Here is a 24,018-nt window from a genome sequence, read left to right as displayed (position 1 = left end):
ACATTAATCTTTTTTTGTTTCCCTGTAGGATGACTCATCTAGAGCTTTCTTAATACCGTATAAACATATTGGTAGCGGGACTACAACAGATAGTGTCCACATTGTAATCATTATCAAAATGCGACATTTGCATTATATTGCTTTCTGTCGGTTTTTCTTTTTAAAATTAGTCTAAATGTAAATAGATTACAAAACTGATCTTTGGAGTTTCTTGTATTCATGAAATTATTTTCCTTCATTAGCCAATGTGTGTGTGGGGGGGGAGGGAACAGTTCCTTCATTCTTGATAGATGTACAGTAATATTGATGCTGTAAACAAATTTATCTGCTACTATGCTACAATAAGATAAATTGTTTCATTTAACATTTTAAAGAAAACAATAATGCTTTCCAGTCTAAAGGTTTCTGATATTGTCTGTGTATTTTTATGTGTCGTTCTGCATAAAAGCTTAAGAAAAATTCTTACACATTGCATGAAACAGTGTTTCTGAGATTGGCCAACTTTTCAAAAGCAGTTAAGTGGGTGTGTGGAAGATAGCTTTCAAAAAGGATTTCTAAGGTTTTACTTATACTTGTTATATGTTTATGTCTTTGCAACTTGGCCTATAATTATTTATTATCTGAAAAATGTTTTGACTTAAGTTGGATGTTATTTTGTGTGGCTGACTTGATCTATAACACTTATTTTGTGCCAAACCCTGTTACTTCAGTGGTTTGTTAATCCTAAATAAACCTGTTTGTGAAGAGTCTGACTATTTCTGTTCTCTCATGCTGAACTCCACTTATCCCTTATTTGGAACTAAGTTATACCAGCATCACATTTGCTATTCGTATAGCTAGTCCTTATCCTGCTTCTGTTCCTAGTAATGCCAGTTCTCTGATTTTTCTACAAAGAATGAGCAACAAAGCCTAACAAATTATACCGACATTGAGGTGGTAGTTGAAGAAGAGTAAAACATCACTTTTAACATTAAATGCTATTGAGTACAATATAAGTCTGTCCCACTTACGGACTGAGGTGATATGAAGATACCACTATGGTGCACCATAGAAAATAAATGTTGCCATGACAGATTTATGCCAAGGTTAAGTTTAGGGGGGGGGGGCTTTTAAATAATTTAGCAGGATAACTTTTTTCCTTTATTTATAAAATATTGTGAGTAATACATTGTTTTGAAAACTCTTTTTAATTAACATTCCTGCTATTGATGAAAATGTTCTGAAAGATTCTGAAGTAAATCTGTCTTATACTGTTAAACTTATGTATTACAGATGAGTGCCATCATTTCAACAGTACGAGAGTCTAATCTTAAATTGACCCTGGCTTTTGGAATAGGCATCCACCATGCTGGCCTTCATGAACGAGACAGAAGAACTGTGGAAGAGCTATTTGTGAATTGTAAAATCCAAGTATGTTTACTATATGCATAATAGCATACAGGTAGTCCTTGCTTACTGACCATTTGTACAGCAACCATTTAAAGTTGTGATGCTGCTGAACAAGTGGTACATATGGCTGGTCCTCAAAATTCCATTTTTCTCACTACCCCTGCAGACACAAGATCACAAGTTCGGTACTTTGTCAACCTGCTCATATTTATGACAGTTGTGGTGCTTCACAGTCATTTGATCTCAATTTCCAACATTTCCCCATCGGCTTCCCACAAAGCAAGTCAACAAGGAAGATTGCAAATTGTTCTGATAAATCACCTCAGACTCCCTGCACTCGTATGATATCACATTCTCCTGTCCCCAGCCTCCCTGCACTTGTGTCAATCTGCAGCCTCCTTCCCCTGGCCTCCCTGTTCTTGGGCCAACCCATGGACTCCTTTCCAGCCTCATTCTGCTTGTGTCATCACACACAGAGGCAACACAGCCAGCTGATACTTCAAATCGTCCCTTTATTGCTCCGACTTTCCCCCAAATGCTCCCATGTTATTGCAAGTCCCAGAGCTAAGTGATCACACAATCCACACACACACTTCCAGCAGCCTCTGGCTGCAAGTAGTCCGGCACAAAGTAAGAAATCCAGCAGGGCAAGGGAATAAGTCAATGAGTTCAGGAAGCAAAGGAACACAGCAATGGTTTCAGGAAGCAAAGGAACAAGGCAATTAATGCAGGAAGCAAGAAATAAAGCAAGTAGTCCAGGAAACTCCAAACGTCGGCAATGGCACCCAAAACTCCCATGAATTCAGTGCTTCTTCACGACAAACTGCCCTCCACACAGCATCTCCTTAAGTCTCAATCCCCAGATGAAGAGAGACAGGGTGCTCTCCTCCCAAGTCTTGTGGTTGGCCTGCGCTGTTCCCACCTCCTCTCCACTATCAGGGATTGGAGGAGGGGGTTCTTGCTCATTGCCTGAGCTCCTTTGCTCCTTATTTCCACTGCCTGCCCTCTTGTTCATCCTGGTTCCATTCCTACCTGCTAGCAAGCCGTCCCACTCCTGAGGGGCCCTGGTCGGCCTCCTCCCCACATTCCTCTGAAGCCAACGAAGTCGCCCCCTCGATCTTCCTCAGCTCCAACTCCTGCTCATCTTCCTCCACAGATTCAGGCTCCAATGGTGACATAACAGCTTGCATGGCACTGTGCCCTGTTTTCTCTGGCATTCCTGTGTTCATGCAGCACCATATCCTGCTTTCACCAGTCTCCACGTGGCCTCCTTTCCCTGTTTCCCTGGCCTCCCTATGTTTGTACAGCAACACAACCATCTTCCCCAGGCTATTCTACTTCTCTGCACTGGTGTAGCACCACACGCTACTTCCCCTGGCCTCTCTGTGCTTGTGCATAGCTTGTGTTGGGCCTCCCAGATCCTCCCCACCTACCCCGCCTTCTCCTTACCTGGAACTTCTGCTACTTTACTCTCAATGACCCACATATCTTGAGGTGATATCAGCAAAAGGGACAGCCAGGATTGTTGTCACTAAGCAACTTTATGATCGCATCACAATCCCAATTACTGTCGCAACCCAGGTATTATCTGTATGAGCCACATTTTATTAACTTCGAAAACATAAGTTTTGTTTACACTTTTTGTTAAAGAAAAAGTTTACAGTTACATCTTTTTCCTTTTTAGGTTCTTATTGCCACAAGTACATTAGCCTGGGGTGTCAATTTTCCAGCACATTTAGTAATTGTTAAAGGAACAGAATTTTATGATGGGAAAACCAGGCGTTATGTGGATTATCCAATTACAGGTATAATTACAAATTGAAAAGGACTATTTTACTCTATGAAAGATTAATCCTTATTCCTGAAAATGAAAGAGAATTAGGCTAAATTGCATACGCCACATGATTTGTTCAGATTTTTCATAATAACGGGATTTTTTAATTTTTTGATACGTTTAAAGAAAATCAGACAATTTACAAAAATGTATTATCTATCTTCACTTCTCACCCACTAAACAATATAATGGGTTTGATTTAAAAGTTAAAAATAATACCTTCAATAGAATATAAGAAATATTATTACATCTGGAAACAGGTAACAGTTACAAAGAGGAAATAAGGTGAACTAGATATGTAAGTTATGTAGCTGATATGGTACAGAATCTACAATCAGAATAATTCATTTATGTAAATAATCACCCAAAGGATAACATATAGTTTAAAAGATCTCGAATCATGCCTGGGATTTTATGTTCATTTCCTTGTTCTATTATTTATCAGAGATGTGAAATTATAATGGCTATTTTCCTATGACATTTGGAATCTTGGAGACAATATTTCTAATCCCCATTATTTCTTATCTTTTATGAAACCAAATTTCACACTGAGGATGTGAGACGATATTGTTGGAGCTTTCATATAAGCACTTGAAGCTTATTTTAACTTTCTTTTTATAAACTGGGAATAACTGGAAATAACTTTTTAATGTTTTTTAATGGTTAAAGTTTTGCATTTTATCTGCCATGCATAACATTTCCAAGCAGAATACAACATTAAAAAAAGCTTTATGGTATAAGCAAAATAAATGCAATATATGTCTCTTAAGTAATATTTTTGTGTTTAAAAACACCATTTTGATGTTTCTGGAAATCTACTTTAAAATAAAAAGGGTGTGTGTGTGTGTGAGAGAGAGAGAGAGAGAGAGAGAATGGAAAAAAAAGATATATAGAGAGAGTCTATCATATGTTATTACTGTTTCACTTTCATAGATGTTCTTCAGATGATGGGACGTGCTGGTCGACCTCAGTTTGATGATCAAGGCAAAGCTGTGATTCTGGTTCATGACATCAAGAAAGACTTTTACAAAAAATTCCTTTATGAGCCTTTTCCAGTAGAATCGAGGTAAAAGAGGAACATGTTTATTTTTGTTCAGTTTAGTAGAAATTCTGTCTCATCACTTAAAGACTGAAATTGCAGCAGGAACTATAACTGGTACATTATTTGTTTGTTTTTGTTCAGTTTACTAGAAGTTTTGTCTGATCACTTAAATGCTGAAATTGCAGCTGGAACTATAACTTCAAAGCAAGATGCAATGGATTATATCACCTGGACCTACTTTTTCCGCCGTCTTATTATGAATCCCAGGTAAGCTATTACATTCTTCGCTCTCACTGAAGTGCCAAATGAAGGCCAAGAGTTTGTGCTAGTTATTTATCTGTGTGTGTGTACAAAACACATTGTTCTTCCTATGAACTGTACTGTTTCTGGGGTCAGTTTCGCAGTTTCTAGATACAGATCCTCCAAACCAAACCAGTTCATAGTATCCTATTATGGAAACTACCTTGTTTTGGGACTGGTCTATTTCCACAACCTTCACTCACTTCCGGTTCAGAAGATTTACTTCTAGAAACTATTGAATAATGTTGGAAATGGCATGCCCTGCAAGAGTAACAAAAAATCCCAGGATTTTTCTTATCAATGCAATATTTCTTATCAATCATCGATACCAGGAATCTCCAAATTTGGCAACTTTAAGACCTTAAAGGAGGAATTCTGGGAATTGAAGTCCACAGGTCTTAAAATTGCCAAATTTAGAGATTCCTATTATAGATGATTGATGAAGTGCTATGGAATCTTAAGTCAAGAATTAATGTTGTTATGTATTTTTAGGTGAAATTCTATAGATGGTTAGAACGAAAGGGCATTATTGGTTAACCCCACCAATTGCAGATCATTCCCACACACTTTGATCCAAATTGCAATTTTGCTTATCAAATAAGCTTTTAACTGGTGAGGAAGCAAACAATTTCTTAAGTTTTAATTATTACAGTATAATTTGTATTTAGGCTCTTTAAAGATATTTTCAAAATTCAGAGACAATTAATTTTCTCATCAGCTTTTCAAACTTGTAGTGATTTCCTCCCCACCCCTATCCCCCCCAAAATAGCACATAGGGCTATTATTGATTGGGCAGAAGGGGAATCTTGCTGCTTTTTTAAAATTTCTGGCCATGTTTCATTACTAATTCTGCACTTTTATTAAGTACTAAATAATTCCATGTTTTGCAAAGCACTGAGTTTAAATTTCAGAATGAGTAATAGTAATGATATGGCAAGTTTTAAACAACAGCTTCTAATTTTCAATCAGTATGACATTCATTATGATATTCCAGCTTCAATATTTTGAAAATTGCAGTGCAAAATGAGAGTTAAGTACTCAGCCATATCAGCCACAATGTTGGGGAAGCAGCTGTCTGGAAAACCAGAACATCTATATTACTGGTACAGATAGTTTGATCTGTAGAAAAAATCTGTTTCAAGATATTCAGTGCTATGAGAAGAGAATAGTAGTTGTAATCTACTATTACAGTAGTCTGTATATTCCCAGACTAGCCCTTTTCTAAGACTAGGAGCTGTCAAATTCCTGAAATATCTAACCTTCTCCACATGTATAATTCACAATTTGTATCCATTAAAAAATATAAATTCATCCATTGGCCACCAAATATTTCCTACCCCTGTATAACAAATATGAGATTTGGTCCTCCAAAAATAATTTAATACAGTATGAACTTGAGCATTCTCTGATAGTCACTTTTTACTTTTCTGATTTTTAACCATTATTTAAAATCATGTTTGTTTGCAGAAGAAAATATTAAGCACTAGTACCAAATACTAAGAAATAATTACAATACAATATTTGCTAGGGGGAAAAATAGTCCTAACTCAGTGACAAGGCACATACCATTTATTTGCTGTCAATTAATGCTGTCTTGATTTCAACAGAATATAATCTCTGGAATGATATTTTTTCATTAAATATTCAGTTCTACTTTAGTACTTTTTACTTTTCCATGTAGGGCATTATTCTCAGAACAAAGGCAAAGATGGTGTGCTTTTGTTACAGAACTGCCAGTCTGTTGCTTAGAATCCCTAGGGCTATGCACACTTTTCAAGTGATTCAGAAGAAGTAACACAGCACCTCTGATGTTTATTTAAAAAAAAAAAACCCTTGACTTCTTTCAGCCTTCTGAACAAGCCTAAAAACAAAGGATGCCACTAGTTTAAGGGGTCTATTCAGTAGAATTAATATGATATTTAAAGCAGAATGCTTACACGGAAAGATGGAACGAGGCTGGGCAACTTTACTGAAGAGAGATGCTGCTTTTGTGTGATGTCCAAACATTTTTCCCCTCCCAAATCATCATCAAACTATGCACAAGCCTATCATTCTTCAGAATTGTCTGAAGGTTCAATTTATAACCCACAGGAATTGAGCATAATGGCTTCTACTCTTTTTGAATTGGCAGCATCATTCTAATGAGCAGAAGCCAATTATGTGTTTTGTTAAATAGAAACAGTGCCCCAAACCTTTGGAACAGATTTTGAGGATGTATATCAAGTCTCAAGAGAAAGAAAAACAATGCCTGTTGAGCAGATGGATGTCTACCTATTGAATTTAAAATATGTCACACAACTTACTATCTAAAAAGACTTTACATGGGAAGGGGAATTCAGTGTTCAGTCTTTCCGGGAATCTGTTCCTAGATGGTATTCGTCCACTGCTTCGCTTTTTTCTATCTTGATTCAGTCTTTCTAGAGATATGTTCCATCCTCTTATCCATTTAATATAGTATTTTGCAGTCTGAATCTCCTCCAGCTGGGTTGGCTTCAGCTCCCTGAATTCCTCACCTAGTGTGGCCATTAAGTAGTAAAGATTTGTGTCCGTGTGTGTTTGTGTCCATGTGCACACATTCATATTTACATGCACTCTCATATGCATATACAGTACATACATACTGGTCTGCTTATGTTGCACAAACTTCTCTCTGTTTCTTCAAAATTTATTTTGCTTAATTAATAGAATTGCTTGCTTCAATAGAAAGCGTTCCCAATTATAATTATAATTAGCATTGTATAGGACCCAGAATATAAAGTCTAGATATGAATATTTCTTAGCAGTTCCACAGAGCCCATCACTGCTGTGAGATATATATAAATAGCGATTTCATCAGGCAAAACAGTCCATAAGTCAGTTTAGGCATGCTTCAGAGTAATAATTCTCACACTATTGCTTTGCTGTCCAGCTTTTCCTGGCATACTAACCAGTTAGTTACTTTCATTCTCTGCTATCTTATCATACTATATTAAGGACTTAAATGAATTTGACATAAATGGTAAAATGCTTCTTAGAGTGAATATTCCATGCACACCCTGCTATGTTCGTATGTACTTACCCTGTGTGCAAGCTGATTTTCACATAGTTTTAAATGTCACCAATTGCTAAAATCTAAGTTGCAAATTGGTCAAGTAGTAACAAATGAGCTAAGACACTAGAAAGTGTGTTTGTGACAGAGTGAATAGATAGACTTCAAGGACTTCATCCATTACCTCCATCCTAATTATGAAAGGGAAGAGCTAGAAGGGACACAGACTGCATAATGTGTTTTAAATATTCTCTCTCCCAGCTCTTCTTTTAACCGTTGAGCCCTAGATAAATAGCTGTCCTCTAGAATTAAACAATCATATGTGTTAATAATTGGAATGTTAGGCGTTCAGTCTTCATTATTCTCAGTCATTTGGATCTGGCAGAGTAACACCGTGGCAAATGCCATTAATTTTAGTGGCACTCAATTCCTTTATAAATGTATTTAAGATCACAGTATTGTCAACACTTCCCTTTTTTGCTAATGCTTCTTAATATTTGTTTTTAAAAACAAATTTTCTGTCAACTTATAAGAAAAACAAAGACACTACATGCAGAGCCCTTTTTTAAATATGCTTCATTATCTGAACATGCCATAATTACCTATCTCCCCTCTCTTCTCTGAAGTATTTTTTATTTTATTTTTTTGGCTGGAGCATAATACCCTCTGCGTTTATGGAGTCACACACTAGTGTAAGAGAAGAAACCAGAGTAGAACTCATCATATATAGTTATCTTTGGATATAAAGAAAAAGAATCTTTGGCAATCAAAACTCCTCTTTAATTTCTTTGGTTTAGGAAAGATATAAAAAAATGAAGTTGCCCCTTTCATAAGGCAACAAATTCATTTGCAAACATTGATAGTGACAATTACGGTAAATACTAAACTTAATGTCAGAAAGATGTATTAATCTTTCGGTTATTTGTCCTTTCTATTTATTACTTCTGAGATTCTGCTAGAGGTAACGTGCTAGAAACAGAAAAGCTCTCCTTTTAAAAAGGTAACCAAGCTAAAGTCCAATAAAAGTTTTCACTGGAATGAGAGAATATTTTTTTAATTTTCTGCCTAATATCTCTTATGGCTATTTGGATGGTCTCTCAACTCTTCAGAGCCTCTTTGAGTGCAGCATAAGGAGCTGTACAGTTGTGCAGCATAATTTGTTGTTTAAGTATCATTCTGCAGTTATTTGACATATTCTATGAAAGCAAAAATATAATAAGTGAGTAATTTTTACTACAACCTCCGGCCAGAATTCTACAGGTCGACAAATTGAACAATGTCTACTTTAAATAAAATAAGACAAACAAGGTTAAATATAAACTTATATCTAAATCATTGATGCTTTCAAAACATGTATGGTTTTGCAGACAGCCTAACAAATTGTATTGGTCAGATAAAAGTAACTCTACAGTTTGGTTCCATTTTGATTACCAGTCAAAAATGATAATAATGGCCATTCAATGTATTAGTGGCAGAAATCCCTTTTCTCTTGCAAATGAAATGGCTCTCCAGGGAAGGCCAATTTCCTACCAATCGAGGCATGTTGAACTACAACTCTTGGATTAGATACAGAAAAGACATTGATTGGGTCATCTCCCCAGTGTTTCATCTATCAGGGCTATGCTTAGAATAGCATATTTTGCCCAAGCATCCTATCCTGAAGTTAAACAAATTCTCATCAATAGCATCACCTAAATTGCATGATGTTGAAAATATTTTAAGTGAATAAAATGGAACACCATTCGTTAAGATGGCTGTTTATGTTATATTTATAAGATATTTCTACGTTTCAAGAAAATTACAATAATCACAAACCGGGTTCTTGTGAGATTTTTTTTCTTCACAACTTTCTCTGAGTAGAGGCAGATATTTTTTAAAAAGTATATTCTGGAACCTGCTTTCATTATCTGTGTCATTGCTTCTACCATATAATCCAAGCATTAAAAACATGGCGTTTTGTAACAAATGACTTACAGGCCTGACAATTTTAACAGCACCATTTCAAGGCTCATGAAAAATTTCCCAGGGAGATTGTGGCTCAGGCTTACATACACTAAACAGGAAGCTATTGCCACCATCATCCACATTAAACCCAAAATGGTCGTTGTAACTTCATCTACATTTTATGTCTCTGCATGTCTCCGTTTCTCAGCTGATGAAATTCCAGCCTTGTTTATACAAGGAAAAATAGTTCTTTTGTATGTGTGAGTATGTGTGGAAGGGTTATTTTGGATATTTGCTGTTTTAGTGGTTTGTTTTTGTTGTCATCTGTTATTTCAGGGCCAGTCAGGAAAGAAAGGTAGCTGCTTTAGTGTTTTGATTATTTAAACCTTACACACTTAGTAATTTTTTATGGTACCTTGGAGTTTGTTGTTGCATTGTTCCCCAATGGGCTACTAATAGAAGTTACCCTGTCTAGTCCATGTGCTAGATACTGTTAGTATAAAACTGCCTTTGACTTTCACACCTCTCAGGGGACGAGTAATTGTTGTGTTCAAACAGCCTGTAATTGTGATCCCGCTGGCTTTCTCAGTACGCTTCTGGCTATTAGAATCATTAAACAACTCAGCACCTGTTAACAGCATTGTAAATATTCAACCTTGCTTGTGTGCAGGTTGAGCAGAATATAGGAGAAAGCTTACAGAGCCCAGCCTCATAAATTAAAGCTCCTGACAAGTCAATTATTGTAAAACTGGGTTTCACTGAGAAATAAATGAAATGGGGTGCTGACAAAAAAGGAGGGCTGTCTGTTTGCAGCAGAGGGGAAATAATGACTGGATGATTCAATGCAAAGACCATGAAACTGCATTGTTTTTATTCTTTATCCTCAATTAAATAGTTAGATAATACAGTTACCCAGAAAAGGGGGAGCAGTGTAGCTATATAGCTGTATAGTGTAGCTTTATGCAGCTTTGAACATAGGAACATTTAAAGTACACAAAAGTGATAGTAGTAGCAGTGTCAAATAAAAAGAGGGATAATCTTTCTAGCTGGATTCCTGTTTGACAGAATAGAAGTTTGTTTGTTTTTTAAAAAAACTGTGTTAACTCAGAAATCTAGTGCATGTTTATACAAAAGTAAGTCCTACTGAATGTGAATGATATAACTCACTTATAGGTTTATTTAGAGTCGCAGTCAAATAATTAATTATAGCATTATGTAAGGAAGCCTCAAGTTGCAGAGATATGTTTTTACTCTTCACCCTCACACTTTCCCAAATCTATTCTAAAGAATCTTTCTAAATTAGGATATTTGAGGAAGGGAAATTCTATATACTTGCCTATGCTATGGTGTTTGAATAAAACCTAGGAAAAGTTTGATTCAGTTGGATTTTCTTCTGGCATTTTAGTTTTTTCTCTTCAAGTTGGGAAACTAGAAGATTTATTCATGAAATTCTATGTAATCATCAGTCTATTTTATTCTTTTTAATAGAACGTTATTCTGTTACATGGTTCATGATTTGTTTTGTAGCCTTGCGGTTTTCAGAGGAGAATGGTATGATATATATAATAGTCTACAAAAATGTTCACAATTTGATATAAAATTATCTTCCATTGCAATTAACTCACCTCCCAGACTCTGTTGAAATTAAATGAAGCATTTGCAGAAATTAATCTCAATATTACATTGGCATATATATAAATGTTATTTTCGTTATAGAAGATCAAATCATTATATTTCCAAAGATTATTACTTAATCTATAGACTACAAAAGAACTGTCTGTTGTGTTCAGTGTATAGTGTTTCAGTCTTGGTAGAAAATTTGTTGCCTTGAATTTTATTTCTGAAAAATCATAAATAGAATTGTATTGCAGACAAAGATTTGTTTAAAAGCATGTATTTTCTACAAATATTGTAATAAAAGTAGACAATATTTGTATTATCGTCCAATACATGTAAAAAAATTTTCTTTAAAGAACAAAGGTGGCTCAGAAGTAATCACTCCAATTGGCATAACAGTTTGATTCATGAATTGCTTTAAACCATTATCTAGTTGGTTTGATTTTAACTTAGCACGTTGTACAATCCAGATTTACAATGTGATTTCCAAACCATGAATTATGAACAAGCACATTGTGTGAATTTAGGAAATTTATTTTGATTTAATGAACCATAGTTTAGTGTAGCATCTGCATTCAAATAATCTGAGAAGAAATATAAATAAAACACTGATAATAGTCTGAATGGAAAGAATCCTGTAATATTCCATTTTGCTGCAGGTAGGATTTCATCTGTGGAACATAATAGTTATTTTTAAAAAATTTCTCATATGAATCAATTAACTCAATTCTAAGCCTTGTATACAGCTGAATATTTAATTTTTATTTAAATTAATACAAAATTAAAATTAATACAAAATTAATACAAAATTAAATATTTAAGATCCTTACGATGTTTAATTTCTCACTGGATGATAACTTCCTAAAATGATAAGTTAGAATAAAATATACTTTCCTTTCTGTTTTGTAATTTCAGTTAAAATGTAGTGTGTCATTTTAATTATTGTACAAAATTTATATATCAGCAATTTCCTTTTAGAGTAATTTCCAGAATAGTAATAACTAAAGTATGACTACATGTCACATGCTATCATGATTATACAATACATTACTATTAATAGTTATGAACGCCATTAAATTTTAAGCAACATCCTTGTAATTAAAAACACAATTCATAATCTGTCTCCTTATATGTAAATGAATTGTTTCATTGAAAAAAACTAAAAATGTTCTTATGGTTATTCTGAACAAAAGTCAAAAATCTATCCCTTTCCCTGGCCATTATCTCATTCTCCCGGAGGAAACTATCTAAGTATGCTGAATGCTGGAATTGTTCAACTGTTTTTTAGCAGACGTTATTTTCAAAATGCAAGACTATTTGATCATCAGTAATGGGATTCAAAAAATTTTACTACCAGTTCTGTGGGCATGGCTTGGTGGGCGTGGCACGGCTTGGTGGACGTGGCAGGGGAAGGATACCATAAAATCTCCATTCCCTTCCCATTCAGGGGAAGGTTACTGCAAAATTCCCATTCCCTCCCGATCAGCTGGGACTCGTGAGGCAGAGAATAGATGGGGGTGGGTCCAGACAGAGGTGGTATTTACCGGTTTTCTGAACTACTCAAAATTTCCGCTACCGTTTCTCCAGAACTGGTCAGAGCCTGCTGAATACCACTCCTATTTATCATCCTACATCAAGAATTTTATTAATATTTTTTTTAGGGGATGGGGAGGAATAAAATATATAACAATAAGATAAAATGACAAAAGTTGTAAGCTGCTGGGGAAAGCGAATGACAATAAATTCACAGAAATGGGGAAACGCAGATTACTAGTAGAAATATGAAATGCATCAGCCATACTAGTTCAGTGCACAATAATATAGAGAGAGATTTATATGAAAGTATTAAGGTAGTGTGCGAAATCTGGGAGCTAACCATTTATAAGAGATCTTTCTTATGTACAATTTGTTCCAAACTACATATTGATATATCAAAATGCATGCTATAACATTTCATAAAATAACTGTTATACATGTCCCCTCAAATTTATACCTTATAGCAAATTATGTAGTAAATACATTGTTCGATATCTAAAGGAAGCCACTTGGAGCTAAAAGAAACTACTTACATTGGACAACAAACATAAACCGATATATCTAAACACTGTTTATTCTCAAAATGTTTTGCTAAGTTTTACCTAAATGGTGCTTTTGTAACAGGGAGCACAAACAGTACAAATTTGGAATTAGAATAATTGGGAATACATCATCACAGTATTTGACACCTGCATTTTAATAAAACCCATACACCTAAAATAATAAAGACATTTGTGGAAAAATCAGTTTGAATGTACAGCAAGACACAAAGATGGGAAAGTACAGAAGTATCCACTGTTGAGGAATGGATTGTGAAGTTGGCAGAATTTGCAAAGATGGCCAAAGTGACCGTTTAATAAGGGACAAAACAATAAGTGTTTATATAAAAGACTAGAAATCTTTTGTGGACTTTTGCTAGAATTGGATAAAAGTTAGCTGATAATTTCTAGGTTTGCTGATTAAAAGAGGTTAAATATAGGAAGAAGGGCACTATAATGTATTTCTAAAGGGGCAGAAATGGTATAAGTTTAGTTGCAATTGTAAATAAGATCCGAAGCTGCTGCTTAACTTTTACTTTTCTCTCTCTTTCTCTCTCTAAGTGTTTCTAGCACTTCTTCTTTTACCCTTTTTCTTTTATACATTTGATCTCCTTTATCTTTTAATTATGTAAAACTCTCAATAACATTATAAAAAAAATTAAATGGTACTGATCACTTTGTGTTTATCCAATTGTTGAAAATTCACATAGAGTAATAACTAGAAAGCGTGTGTGTGTGTGTGTGTGTGTGTGTGTGTGTGGCTGTATATATCTTAGGCAGGAGTCTTAGCCACTAAGCCACGGGCTCACTTCCTTATCAGTTGAGCCAGGGAAATAGGTATGTATTTGTGTTACAACCCCTGGTATGCCTAAATATGGGAGGAAGGTCACTACTCCCTCTTTCTGTCCTTCGGCTTATCACAGAAGACCATGCAGGCAGTAAACCATATTTTTTATTTTATTTTATTACTGATAACCCTTACTGGTGGCTTAGCTTAGTGGCTAAGACTCCTGCCTAAGATATATACAGCCCGGGTTCAAATCCCAGTAAGGGTATGGCTAGCTGATGAGAGCTAATTAGCTCGAAATAGATCTATACTAGTCTCCCTTTATTTATTTATCAGTACAAATACAACACAAATATAAAAAGGCAACATTAAAAATAAAATTAAAATATGGTTTTCTGCCTGCATGGTCTTCTGTGATAAGCCGAAGGACAGAAAGAGGGAGTAGTGACCTTCCTCCCATATTTAGGCATACCAGGGGTTGTAACACAAATATGTATGTATGTATGTATGTATGTATGTATGTATGTATGTATGTATGTGTATATGTATATGTATATTTATTTTTTATCCTGGCTTTATTATTTTTATAAATAACAAAAGGCAGAAAATATAATTAATAGTCTTTCCTCCTCCCATTTTCCCAACAACAACCTGAGAAGTGCTTTGGGCTAAGAATGACTGGCTCAAAATTCCCCCAACTGATTTTCATGCCTAAGGTGGAACACTGATGGACTGATTTTTAACCTCATTTTGTTCAATCCAAGGCAGTTTACAGTATATACATAATACAGATAGTTTCCCACTTATACTTCATTTAGTGACCATTTGAAATTATAATGGTACTGAAAAAGTCACTTATGACCATTTTTCACAGTTATGATAATTGCGGCATCCCCATGGCCACATGATCAAAATTGGTCATGTGGCACTTGGCAACTGACTCATATTTATGGCTGTATTGTCTCGAGGTCATGTGATCTCATTTTGTAACATTCTGACAAGCAGTAGGGAAGCCACATTCACAACTGTGTTATTAATTTAACAACAGCCGTTATTCATTTAACATCTCTGGCAAGAAAGGTCGTAAATGGGGTAAAACCCACTTAACGAAAGTCTTACTTACTAGAAGAACTTTTCAATTGTGGTTGTAGGTCGAGGACTACCTGTATTCCTGCTTCCTATTTTTCTCACAGCGACTCTATGAAGTGGATTGAAGTGAGAAAAATGACTGATCCAAGGTCACCCAGTTGGCTGTCATACCTAGAACTCTCAGTCTCCCAGTTTCGATCCAGCATCTTAAGGGAAAATAGAATTACTTGTCCTTTAATCTCAATTATATTCCCTCAAGCATTCAGTCAGGGAAATATAATATATAAAGTGGCAATTGATTTACACCTAAAGTGAATGACAATCTACACTACAAATACATGTTGGGCAGTGTTACATTATATTGTTATTTGCATATGAGCAATATTTATTTTTAAATCTGTCCTATTTTCATTTATGCAGTTACTATAACTTAGAGGATGTGAGCCATGATAACATGAACAAGTTTCTTTCCAACCTTGTTGAGAAATCACTTCTTGATCTGGAATACTCCTACTGCATTAAAATAGGAGAGGTAAGGTTAATTTATACTCCATCCTACATTTTGAGAGAAGAATTGGTAAAGGTTATTAGAACTTATTATTATGGAATTCTTGGGGTACCCAAGAATCCCAACCCAGTGGGATTTTTCTGTAAATTTGGCATTTACATCAGTAAGGGTCATTTATATATATACATATATATTTGTATCGATTCAAAAGCTGCAAGTGGCGCAATGTGGAAAGATACATGCTCGGCATTGCAAGATAAGAGATAAAGACCTGTGCATACATTAGAGAACAAATGAAAATATGCCATATCATCAAGAGAGTAAAAGCATTGAAATGGAAATGGGCTAGTCAATAGCAAGAAGAACTGATGGCAGATGGACCAAGGCAGTCATAGAATGGATCCCATTTGATAAAAAGCGTCCACAAAAAAGACTTAAAACAAGATTGATTTATGACATCAGCAATATTGCGGTCCCAATTGGCAAAAGAAAGCTCAGGACGTATTGGTTGGAAACATGTGGAAGAGGCCTTCATCCTACACTAGATACACAATGAGTAAAATGATGATGATAATATATATTTTTAATCCCAATCTCAACACAATGCAATTTACACATTTCTGATATAATGCTGTCTAAAATGTGTTTAACTCGTCTCATATACACTCTGCATTACTTCTATTACAATGTATATATTTTTTAATGTCTAATAGGATGACCGCAATATTGAACCTCTGACGTATGGCCGCATTGCTTCTTACTACTATTTGAAGCATCCAACCATCAGAATGTTCAAGGAGCATTTAAAACCCGAGTGTAACATGAAAGAACTGCTCTCTATTCTGACAGTAAGTTATTTCTTTTTATTAATTATGATGAAGCCAAAGAAAGTACTCCCTCCTACTGCCATGGTAAAATGGACAAAACAAGATATTTGCTATAATCTTTGTGTGATCTTAAATTATCAGAAGTGACATAGCAGGAGTTGTGAAGGCAATACATTGGGAATTCATCCATTAGTTTGTAACTAGATTTCATCAAGGGATAGAATTTTCATTATATTATACATATAAAATATAATTATATAAAATATAAAAATTACATATATTAACTATATTAATATTTACGTTTATTAACTTTCAGACTACTTTTGTAGGAATCAAAAATCTTCATCCCACAAAAATTTTATATATGCTGAAAGCAGCTCTTGTTTTTTTGAAGTACTAATTTTATTTTTATTTTTAAAGGAAAGATGTCATACTGCTGAATATAATTAAAAATTGTGCTGGAAGATTGGAGTGCTTTCGTGGTTTTAATTTTAAACTTTGTCTATGCCAGCTTAATGTGTTGTCTGGCAGCCACAGGCAGCTGCTAGGAGCAATGGAGTACATTTTTATTCAGTAGTGTAATTTTTATTATAAAAAAGAGAGAGGCAAATATATTGGCCAGCATCCAGAAAGCTACTTTGGGCACACCCAGGGGAATTATTAGTTATTTTTTTTCTTTTTGGACATAAAACTCCCTTTTCCTGTTGCTAATTGTTTTTGAAAGTTGCCTCAATTTCCAACCAAATGGGTTTTATTTTTAAATCAGAAATCCAGAAATATCCTTGGTCATATAGAACTAGATATCAGGTGATTGGAGTCAGACTATTGATAAGATAATGGATCAGTACCCTATTCCTAACTTTTATCTCCTTTTTTCCTCATTGTGACATGAATTTATCTTAAGTACATCTCTTCATGTAAACTCTTCAAGGCAGAACAGACTATGAAACCAAAGTCGTTCTTGCTAATGCTATTTTTATTATAATGTTCCAGTAACAGAATCCTGCAACTCTAAATGTGCATCCCCTCCCTCTCTTTATTTTCATGAGAACTAGGGATGGTCTTATGGGAGATTGTTACTCGGATTGCAGTTCTATCCCAAACTCAGATTTATTTTAGCTGCCTTTTTGTCTTCATAGTGGCTCTTCTTTCAATTTCTCAAGATTATTCCTTCTTCCCATTATACTTGTCATTGTGAACCAAGAATGAATCAGTTACTTGCCTGCTCTCTATTTTGTCCCTTATGTGTCACATAGATTTAACAGATAATTGGAGATCTTAAGAATGTGGGCAGTGTTTAAGTCAAGTCAGTCAAGTAACATTTTTAGGCATTAGCTAAGTTTAACAATAGAAACACATTGGTTAAATTTTTTTAAAAAATGAATTGGATTATAGAAGTGTTAAGTTCAATGTCTAACGGTGGTGGGTTGCAGGTGATTTGTCCCGGTACTGGCGTACCGGTGCCTGCCCGAAGCACCGGGTACCGGTACGGTGCTCCGGAGAGCCCACCCGCCCGCCCATCATCCTTACTTGTCTTTAAACTCCTTGGCAGTTCTGCACACGCGCACGGCGCATACAGTGCCTGTGTGACACTCCGCTGAGCAGCTGGAGCGTCGCGGAGGCGTCGCTGAAGGGTAGGATGCATGCATGCTCTGTGCGCATGCTCTGTGCGCGTGCTGTGCGTGTTCATGTGGAGAACACGGGCTACGTTACAACTGTACCGGTTGCAACGGGATCCTGAACCCACCACTGATGTCTAAGTATATTTACCCATGTTGTTTAGCTGTAATATATAATCCTTTTCATCTTCTCTACTGCCCCCTCTTATTGGTATCATATTATAATTATTATTACTCTGTTGTTTTGCATGTACATCGAGAGCTTATGCACTGGAGAAAAAGTCCTTGTGTGCCTAGTCACACTTGGCCAAATAAATCTGTTCTGTTATATTCTACTCTACTCTACTCTACTCTACTCTATTCCAGACCTTTAGTCCTATCTGAAGAAGGTTAGGATTTGCAAATCTTCCCATTTGGGAACAGCTTAAGAAGGCTGGTTTCACATACTCCTCTACCTACAGGCTAGGCACACATTTTTCTCCGGTGCTATCTTAGATTATCTCCAAAAGGGTGTTAGGAGAAGCAATATTGTAGCTGATAAATATGGCTTTCCTGTTTGCATGAGTGTCCTACAGGTGGAAATCAAGCTTCAGATAATGTAGATCTCTCCTCCTGTAAATAAATGAGTGAAAAATATAATTATTTCTATCAAATTTAGGTTGCCTTAATAACTATAGAAGAACTATGATTGTAGCTGCATTCTTCATTTTAAAGAATTACATTTCTGAAAATACCAGTTAGACACTTTAGTTAAGCTTTTGCTTACAAATAAGTAATTAAATTTTTCAATAATGGTTTTGGCTGCCATCCTAAATTATATGCCCCATACCTCATGCAATGGATTCTACTTAATACAGATTTATTTGATGAAAGGTGTATTTTGGTTTGCTTTTTTGCCAACATCAGATCTTCTCTTAAAATGTAGTTTGCTTCTTTCATTTGCTATCCCAGAATAAATAAAATTAAATTTCTAATATAATTGGAATGTGAAGATTTTTATAAATGTAAATTGAAGTGTAAATAATAAAGTTACCACATTTTCTTTATTAACATTCAGCCTAAGAGTTTTAGTTTCTTTTATGTTGTTTTACTAAGAGACAGTGAGTTTTTCTGAAATTGTTTGCTTTGTGGAAGAAATTAGGTATTTTAACAGAATTGCCACTAAGTATCCTCCCATAGATTCCCACAACCCACACACATATGCAAACTATGCATTAATGAGCTTCATAATTAAAGGAGTCACTTCACACCTCTATTGTTAACCAGTGGCATTGCATCTGTCCTGTTCCATTGATGCCTTTCTCACTTACTTATTGAAGCATTTAACAGTTTTGGCAATAGGGAATTACATGGCATGGGGTAAGTAGTCTAATTAGATGCAAGTGAAAGTCCTTGGGGGGAGAGATATTTAAAAAGTAATTTGAAGAATCTCTTAATGATGCTGGCAGTGAAAACTGTAGGCGGAAGTGAAAAAACGCATGTCAACATTGCAAAACATGGTTGCAATAATAGCCATGTTCACAATTTACTCATAAGGTTTGGAGGGTAGAGAGATGTTTGTTTTTAATTTATCTTTTCTTATTTTGGGATACATTGATTGTCTTTTTAATTTGATAACCTTTCAAAGCTTATCTTACAAAAAATAATGTATTTACCAACAGTAAAACAAAACTCACAGAAAGCAGATAGTACTCCATGCTGGAGTGGTCATTCAGGCAAGGAGAAGATTTATATCTTTAAAGGGAATCCAGCTTTATTCCTGGCTCTTTTATTTTGCTTGCAGAAGTAAAAAAAAGATCGCTAATATGTTCTGAGTATAAAAAAGGACTCGATAATGAATGTTAGATGGCAGAAATTGATTTCTGATTCCATTGTAAAAATCACCCCTCAGAGCAATCTGAGCACTGCTTCCACAAGACACACATTCTAAATCTGGAGGTTACAAACCTAAAGTATGTTCAATGTGTATTTTGTATTTATTTTATTTTATCAACATCATCCCTTCCCAATTAATTTGTGAATCCAAAGACAATTGTCAAAATGCTCGATTTCCAGACCCAGGAGTCTTCTTCAAAGGAGCTCATCAGCAATATGCATAAAGATGTCAGAGCTTAGATTCTAGATAGATATGAGGATCACTTTTCTCACTGTAGAATAATTCTTGCTAACCACCTAGGCCCAACTTCCCCAGCTTGTTAATGGGGATGTAGTACAACATATCTGGTTAAAAAGGGGTTACTATAGAGTTATAGCTGATTTCCTTGTCTTCCTAGATATAAATAAAACTATCATTTCAGAAGATGACAGGTTTTTAATATGTATGAACTAGTACTAGGCAAAAGGGGGGGAAAGACTATTTGAATGCTTAATTAAAATATAACTTTTCTGATCTTGCTCCAAAACCAGCCAAGAAAATTGGCAGAATGAAGTATAGAAGAAGATCTGGCTTAAGATTAGTTTTTCTACAGCTTCAAGAGTTGGATTGCTAAATTTCTTTGTATGAGACGAAGGTGTTTTAGGGCACTTCAGGCATCCAAATTTTATGGGCCCTCTTGTAACTTTTGGTTCCATACTGTGAGACCCTTCACTGCACATATCCTTACTTTCTGTTCTGTCCATGTGTTTTTTCTCTCTTTACCAGCTCTTTGGTTTATTTTTCCCACAAGAGGGAGCTCACAGGATCCTTCCTGCTTTTCAACAGAAGCTATGTGGATAAGACTTCATTCCCCTTTTTATTTGCCATTCATTTTCTAAAGGCTTATAACCCACAAAGCAGTTTTTCAAATCCAGTTGCACTAATAAAATATTGAGGGTGTTATCCTTGTTTTAAATATCTTACCTTAAGAATCAACTATTTTATCACATAATTGAGCAGTGACAGTTAAAAATGTTGTTTCAGATGAAGGCTTTATTGGCTATGAAAAATATGGAAGGCCACTCTTATAGATTATAACCATACTAAACAGAAAAGCAGATTAAAGTACAGGATCATATTTGTTGTCAAGAGTACAGGCTTTTCTCAAGGACAAATGAATGAAAATGAGTAACTTCATTAACAATATTGATCATCATTATGTACAGGTTGGTCACAGAAGTAAAGATGCATTTTAAAATTACTCAATAGATTGAGACAAATAAATAAAGTAAACCAAGTACACTATAAATATAATAATGTAAATTTAAATGCATATTTTTCAATTAAATCACCAAAAAGTTTCTAAATGATAATTAGTTTGAATTAAATGGTAACATAGCAAGTGAGCAAAAGATTGTATTACTAAACCCCAATTATATAAAAACACTGCTTTAATAATGCATTAAAGTATTATTAAAATGCTTGATAATATTAGTGATTGATCTATTACTTTCTCAGTTAAGTGCCAACATTTAAATAACACGCACTCACTATAATATTCTACATCCAATAACTCTTAACTCATTTTATATTTAGCTGCTCCTTATAACATAATGCTAGACAAAATTTTGCTACATGCTGTATTATTTTAGGTACAATCTGGAATTATTGAAATCCTTCTCATATATCCTTCTGTATGGACAGAGTCTTCTATTCTGTGGAATATTCTTATAACTACTTTCAAGAGTTTATCATCAGTTTATCAGTATATTGTGTTTGTATTTATTTCAGGCACAGATATACTGAGACTTTACAGTGTTCCTTTTCATTTCTGTATCTCCTGCATATCTTCCCTATTTATTTGGGGAGGTCTCTTAGCTATTCATTATGGATTTAGAGCGGGTTCATAGGAAAATAGTTGAGACTGTTAGAAAACTGAAATGGGATGCTTGTTTTCAGTGGACGACTGATATACGGTAGTTGGGCACAATCCTGAGCAACAGAGAAGAGTCCAAATTTGGAAAGTCTTCTCTTTCGAACTCATTTTGGTTTTCCAATCAGTTCTGGAGGGTTTAGGATTAATAGGAAAAGGCCATTTTGAGTGTATGTCCCAAGAGAATATAAGTGTATATTTTCATTAGATGGTTTCATCTATCTTTTTATCTCCTTCATTAGAGTCCAGAAAAAGATGGTTCCTGGAAAAGTTGGTCATTCAAGCAGCATTTTAAATTATCTTGATTTGAAAAAGCAAGTTGAGGGTTTAATTAGGCAACAGTTTAAAGGGAAATGACCATTTTATTTCCCTGTATTGAGATATGAACCTGAGAATATAGAATATGGCTTCAAGTCACAGGAGGGAGAGGTTCTTTGCCCTCTGGAACATCCCCCCACCCCAACTTCAGAATACATTCCACTTCCACCACACATGTAGGGATGACAAACCAAACAGCATTGTTCACCTCCACTTACTTAGTGAACATGAAATATTCTACATAATAGAATTTATTTGATCAACAATTGCATTTCTGTTGAAGAGCGTTCCCCTTTATTTGGGGTTATACTACAGTCGTAATACAATAAACTTAATTTTCTTTAAGGGTTTGCAAGAGTATTAGCAAACATTTAAACTGATTTTACAACCTATATAACTGGTGCCTGCTCATAACTTTCTTAAAAAAAATATTTTATGGTACAACTAGTGGCAGTTTTGACAGTGGGATAAAAAAATGACTTTTTGTACCGTATCTTACTGAGAATTGACCGAGTAGGAAACCAGTAAAATAAATGTGCAGGCTCTTCTTTAATTTTCTCTGCAGTCAGGCGAGAAACAAGGAAATATATTTTGATAAGGAAATATATTTTGATAAGGAAATATATTTTGAAACAAGGAAATATATTTTTGATATATATTTTAAGTATTTTAGAACTGAGTTTTTATAAAATCCTTCAGAACAAAAAGAGACATAAATGGATGCTCATCCTCAACTCTTTAAAGCAGCCGCCTCCTTTCCTGGTATCATAGGGCAGCTACATAATCTTGGGAAAGAGACGATTGCTTTAAGATATGCAGAGAGGATCTGCATTCATGCCCCCATGCACCTTAACAGACCTTTTTCACTCTAAATCTGAAGCACTCTACAACCCTAATACGAGACTTCTGTCAATATCAGAATTGTCATGGAAATATAATCCCAGTTGTTTGCTGCCTTGCATAGGGACAAAACCTATCCCTAGGCTTTACCATAAAGGAATTTACAGGGTAAAACATCAGATGTAGCTTACATAAAGTAAGTTAATGCTCATAATACATAGCTTAAAATAGGAAAAGTAGCATCACGCTATCAGTGTTACAAGTTGTAAATTTCTGAAAAGTACTTTCAATATTATACAGGCAAGATAAAACAGATTTGAGATTATCTCAATAATATGTCACAGTTTACTTGCATTCTTCTTACGCAGGGAACCTGCCTCACTCCAATAAGTTAAAGTCTCCTTTAAGTCCATCAGACTTCTCTTTATTCTCTCCTCTTTTCCAGCAGTCACATAAATAACCATGCCTGCCTTTTTTTCACTCTTTCCCAACCTGGCTCCCTCCGACAACTTCAGCCCCTATGCATTAGAAATTACCAGGTTGGTAAAAGCTGCTTGTGCCTATGTACTTAATACTGGGGCATTTAGAACTATAAATTCTGCTTAAAACTTCTTTTTGCAAACTTAACTTGATTTATGGCAGAGCCTTTAGCAAGAAATTGCAAATTAACACTGGCACAGGATACATTTGTTTTGATTTTCCATAATGCATGTAAGTGGGTGAAATTGTTTTGTGAGCTGCTGTTATTTTTTCTAGGACCTAGTGGCATTCTGAATTTTTTTTCCTGTGCATACATTCCATGGTTTGCGTGACCTAAGTTCTCAGTGTCTCCCCAGACGTAAGTAATTCCTTCATATTCCCCCACCCTTGAAGTTCTAAAGCAAACTTTAAACTAAAACCACCTGTTGCTCTCAGCCATTCCAACAAAGCACAATCAGTAGGTAAATCAAGATGACAGTGCCCACCACTCATTGCTGACTTAGTATGCCATATTGTATTTTTATGCAGTGCAA

At 35.1% G+C, this 24,018-nt stretch overlaps 1 protein-coding gene across 2 annotated transcripts in view; it reads left to right on the top strand.

The window, feature by feature from the left end:
- The window catches only part of ASCC3 (activating signal cointegrator 1 complex subunit 3), a 225,777-nt gene that overhangs the window by 164,797 nt on the left and 36,962 nt on the right, over positions 1-24,018 (top strand). For both annotated transcript variants that reach the window (XM_081945730.1, XM_081945729.1), the window contains exons 31-36: positions 1,273-1,410; positions 3,074-3,194; positions 4,157-4,289; positions 4,407-4,532; positions 15,526-15,637; positions 16,327-16,461. In XM_081945730.1, the coding sequence (XP_081801856.1) occupies positions 1,273-1,410; positions 3,074-3,194; positions 4,157-4,289; positions 4,407-4,532; positions 15,526-15,637; positions 16,327-16,461 (765 nt within the window). The remainder of the gene's footprint in view (positions 1-1,272; positions 1,411-3,073; positions 3,195-4,156; positions 4,290-4,406; positions 4,533-15,525; positions 15,638-16,326; positions 16,462-24,018) is intronic.

The sequence above is a fragment of the Natrix helvetica genome (genome assembly GCF_964273705.1).
Source record: "Natrix helvetica genome assembly, chromosome: 2".
NCBI lineage: Eukaryota > Metazoa > Chordata > Lepidosauria > Squamata > Natricidae > Natrix > Natrix helvetica.
This window is presented reverse-complemented; position numbering and strand designations above follow the sequence as displayed.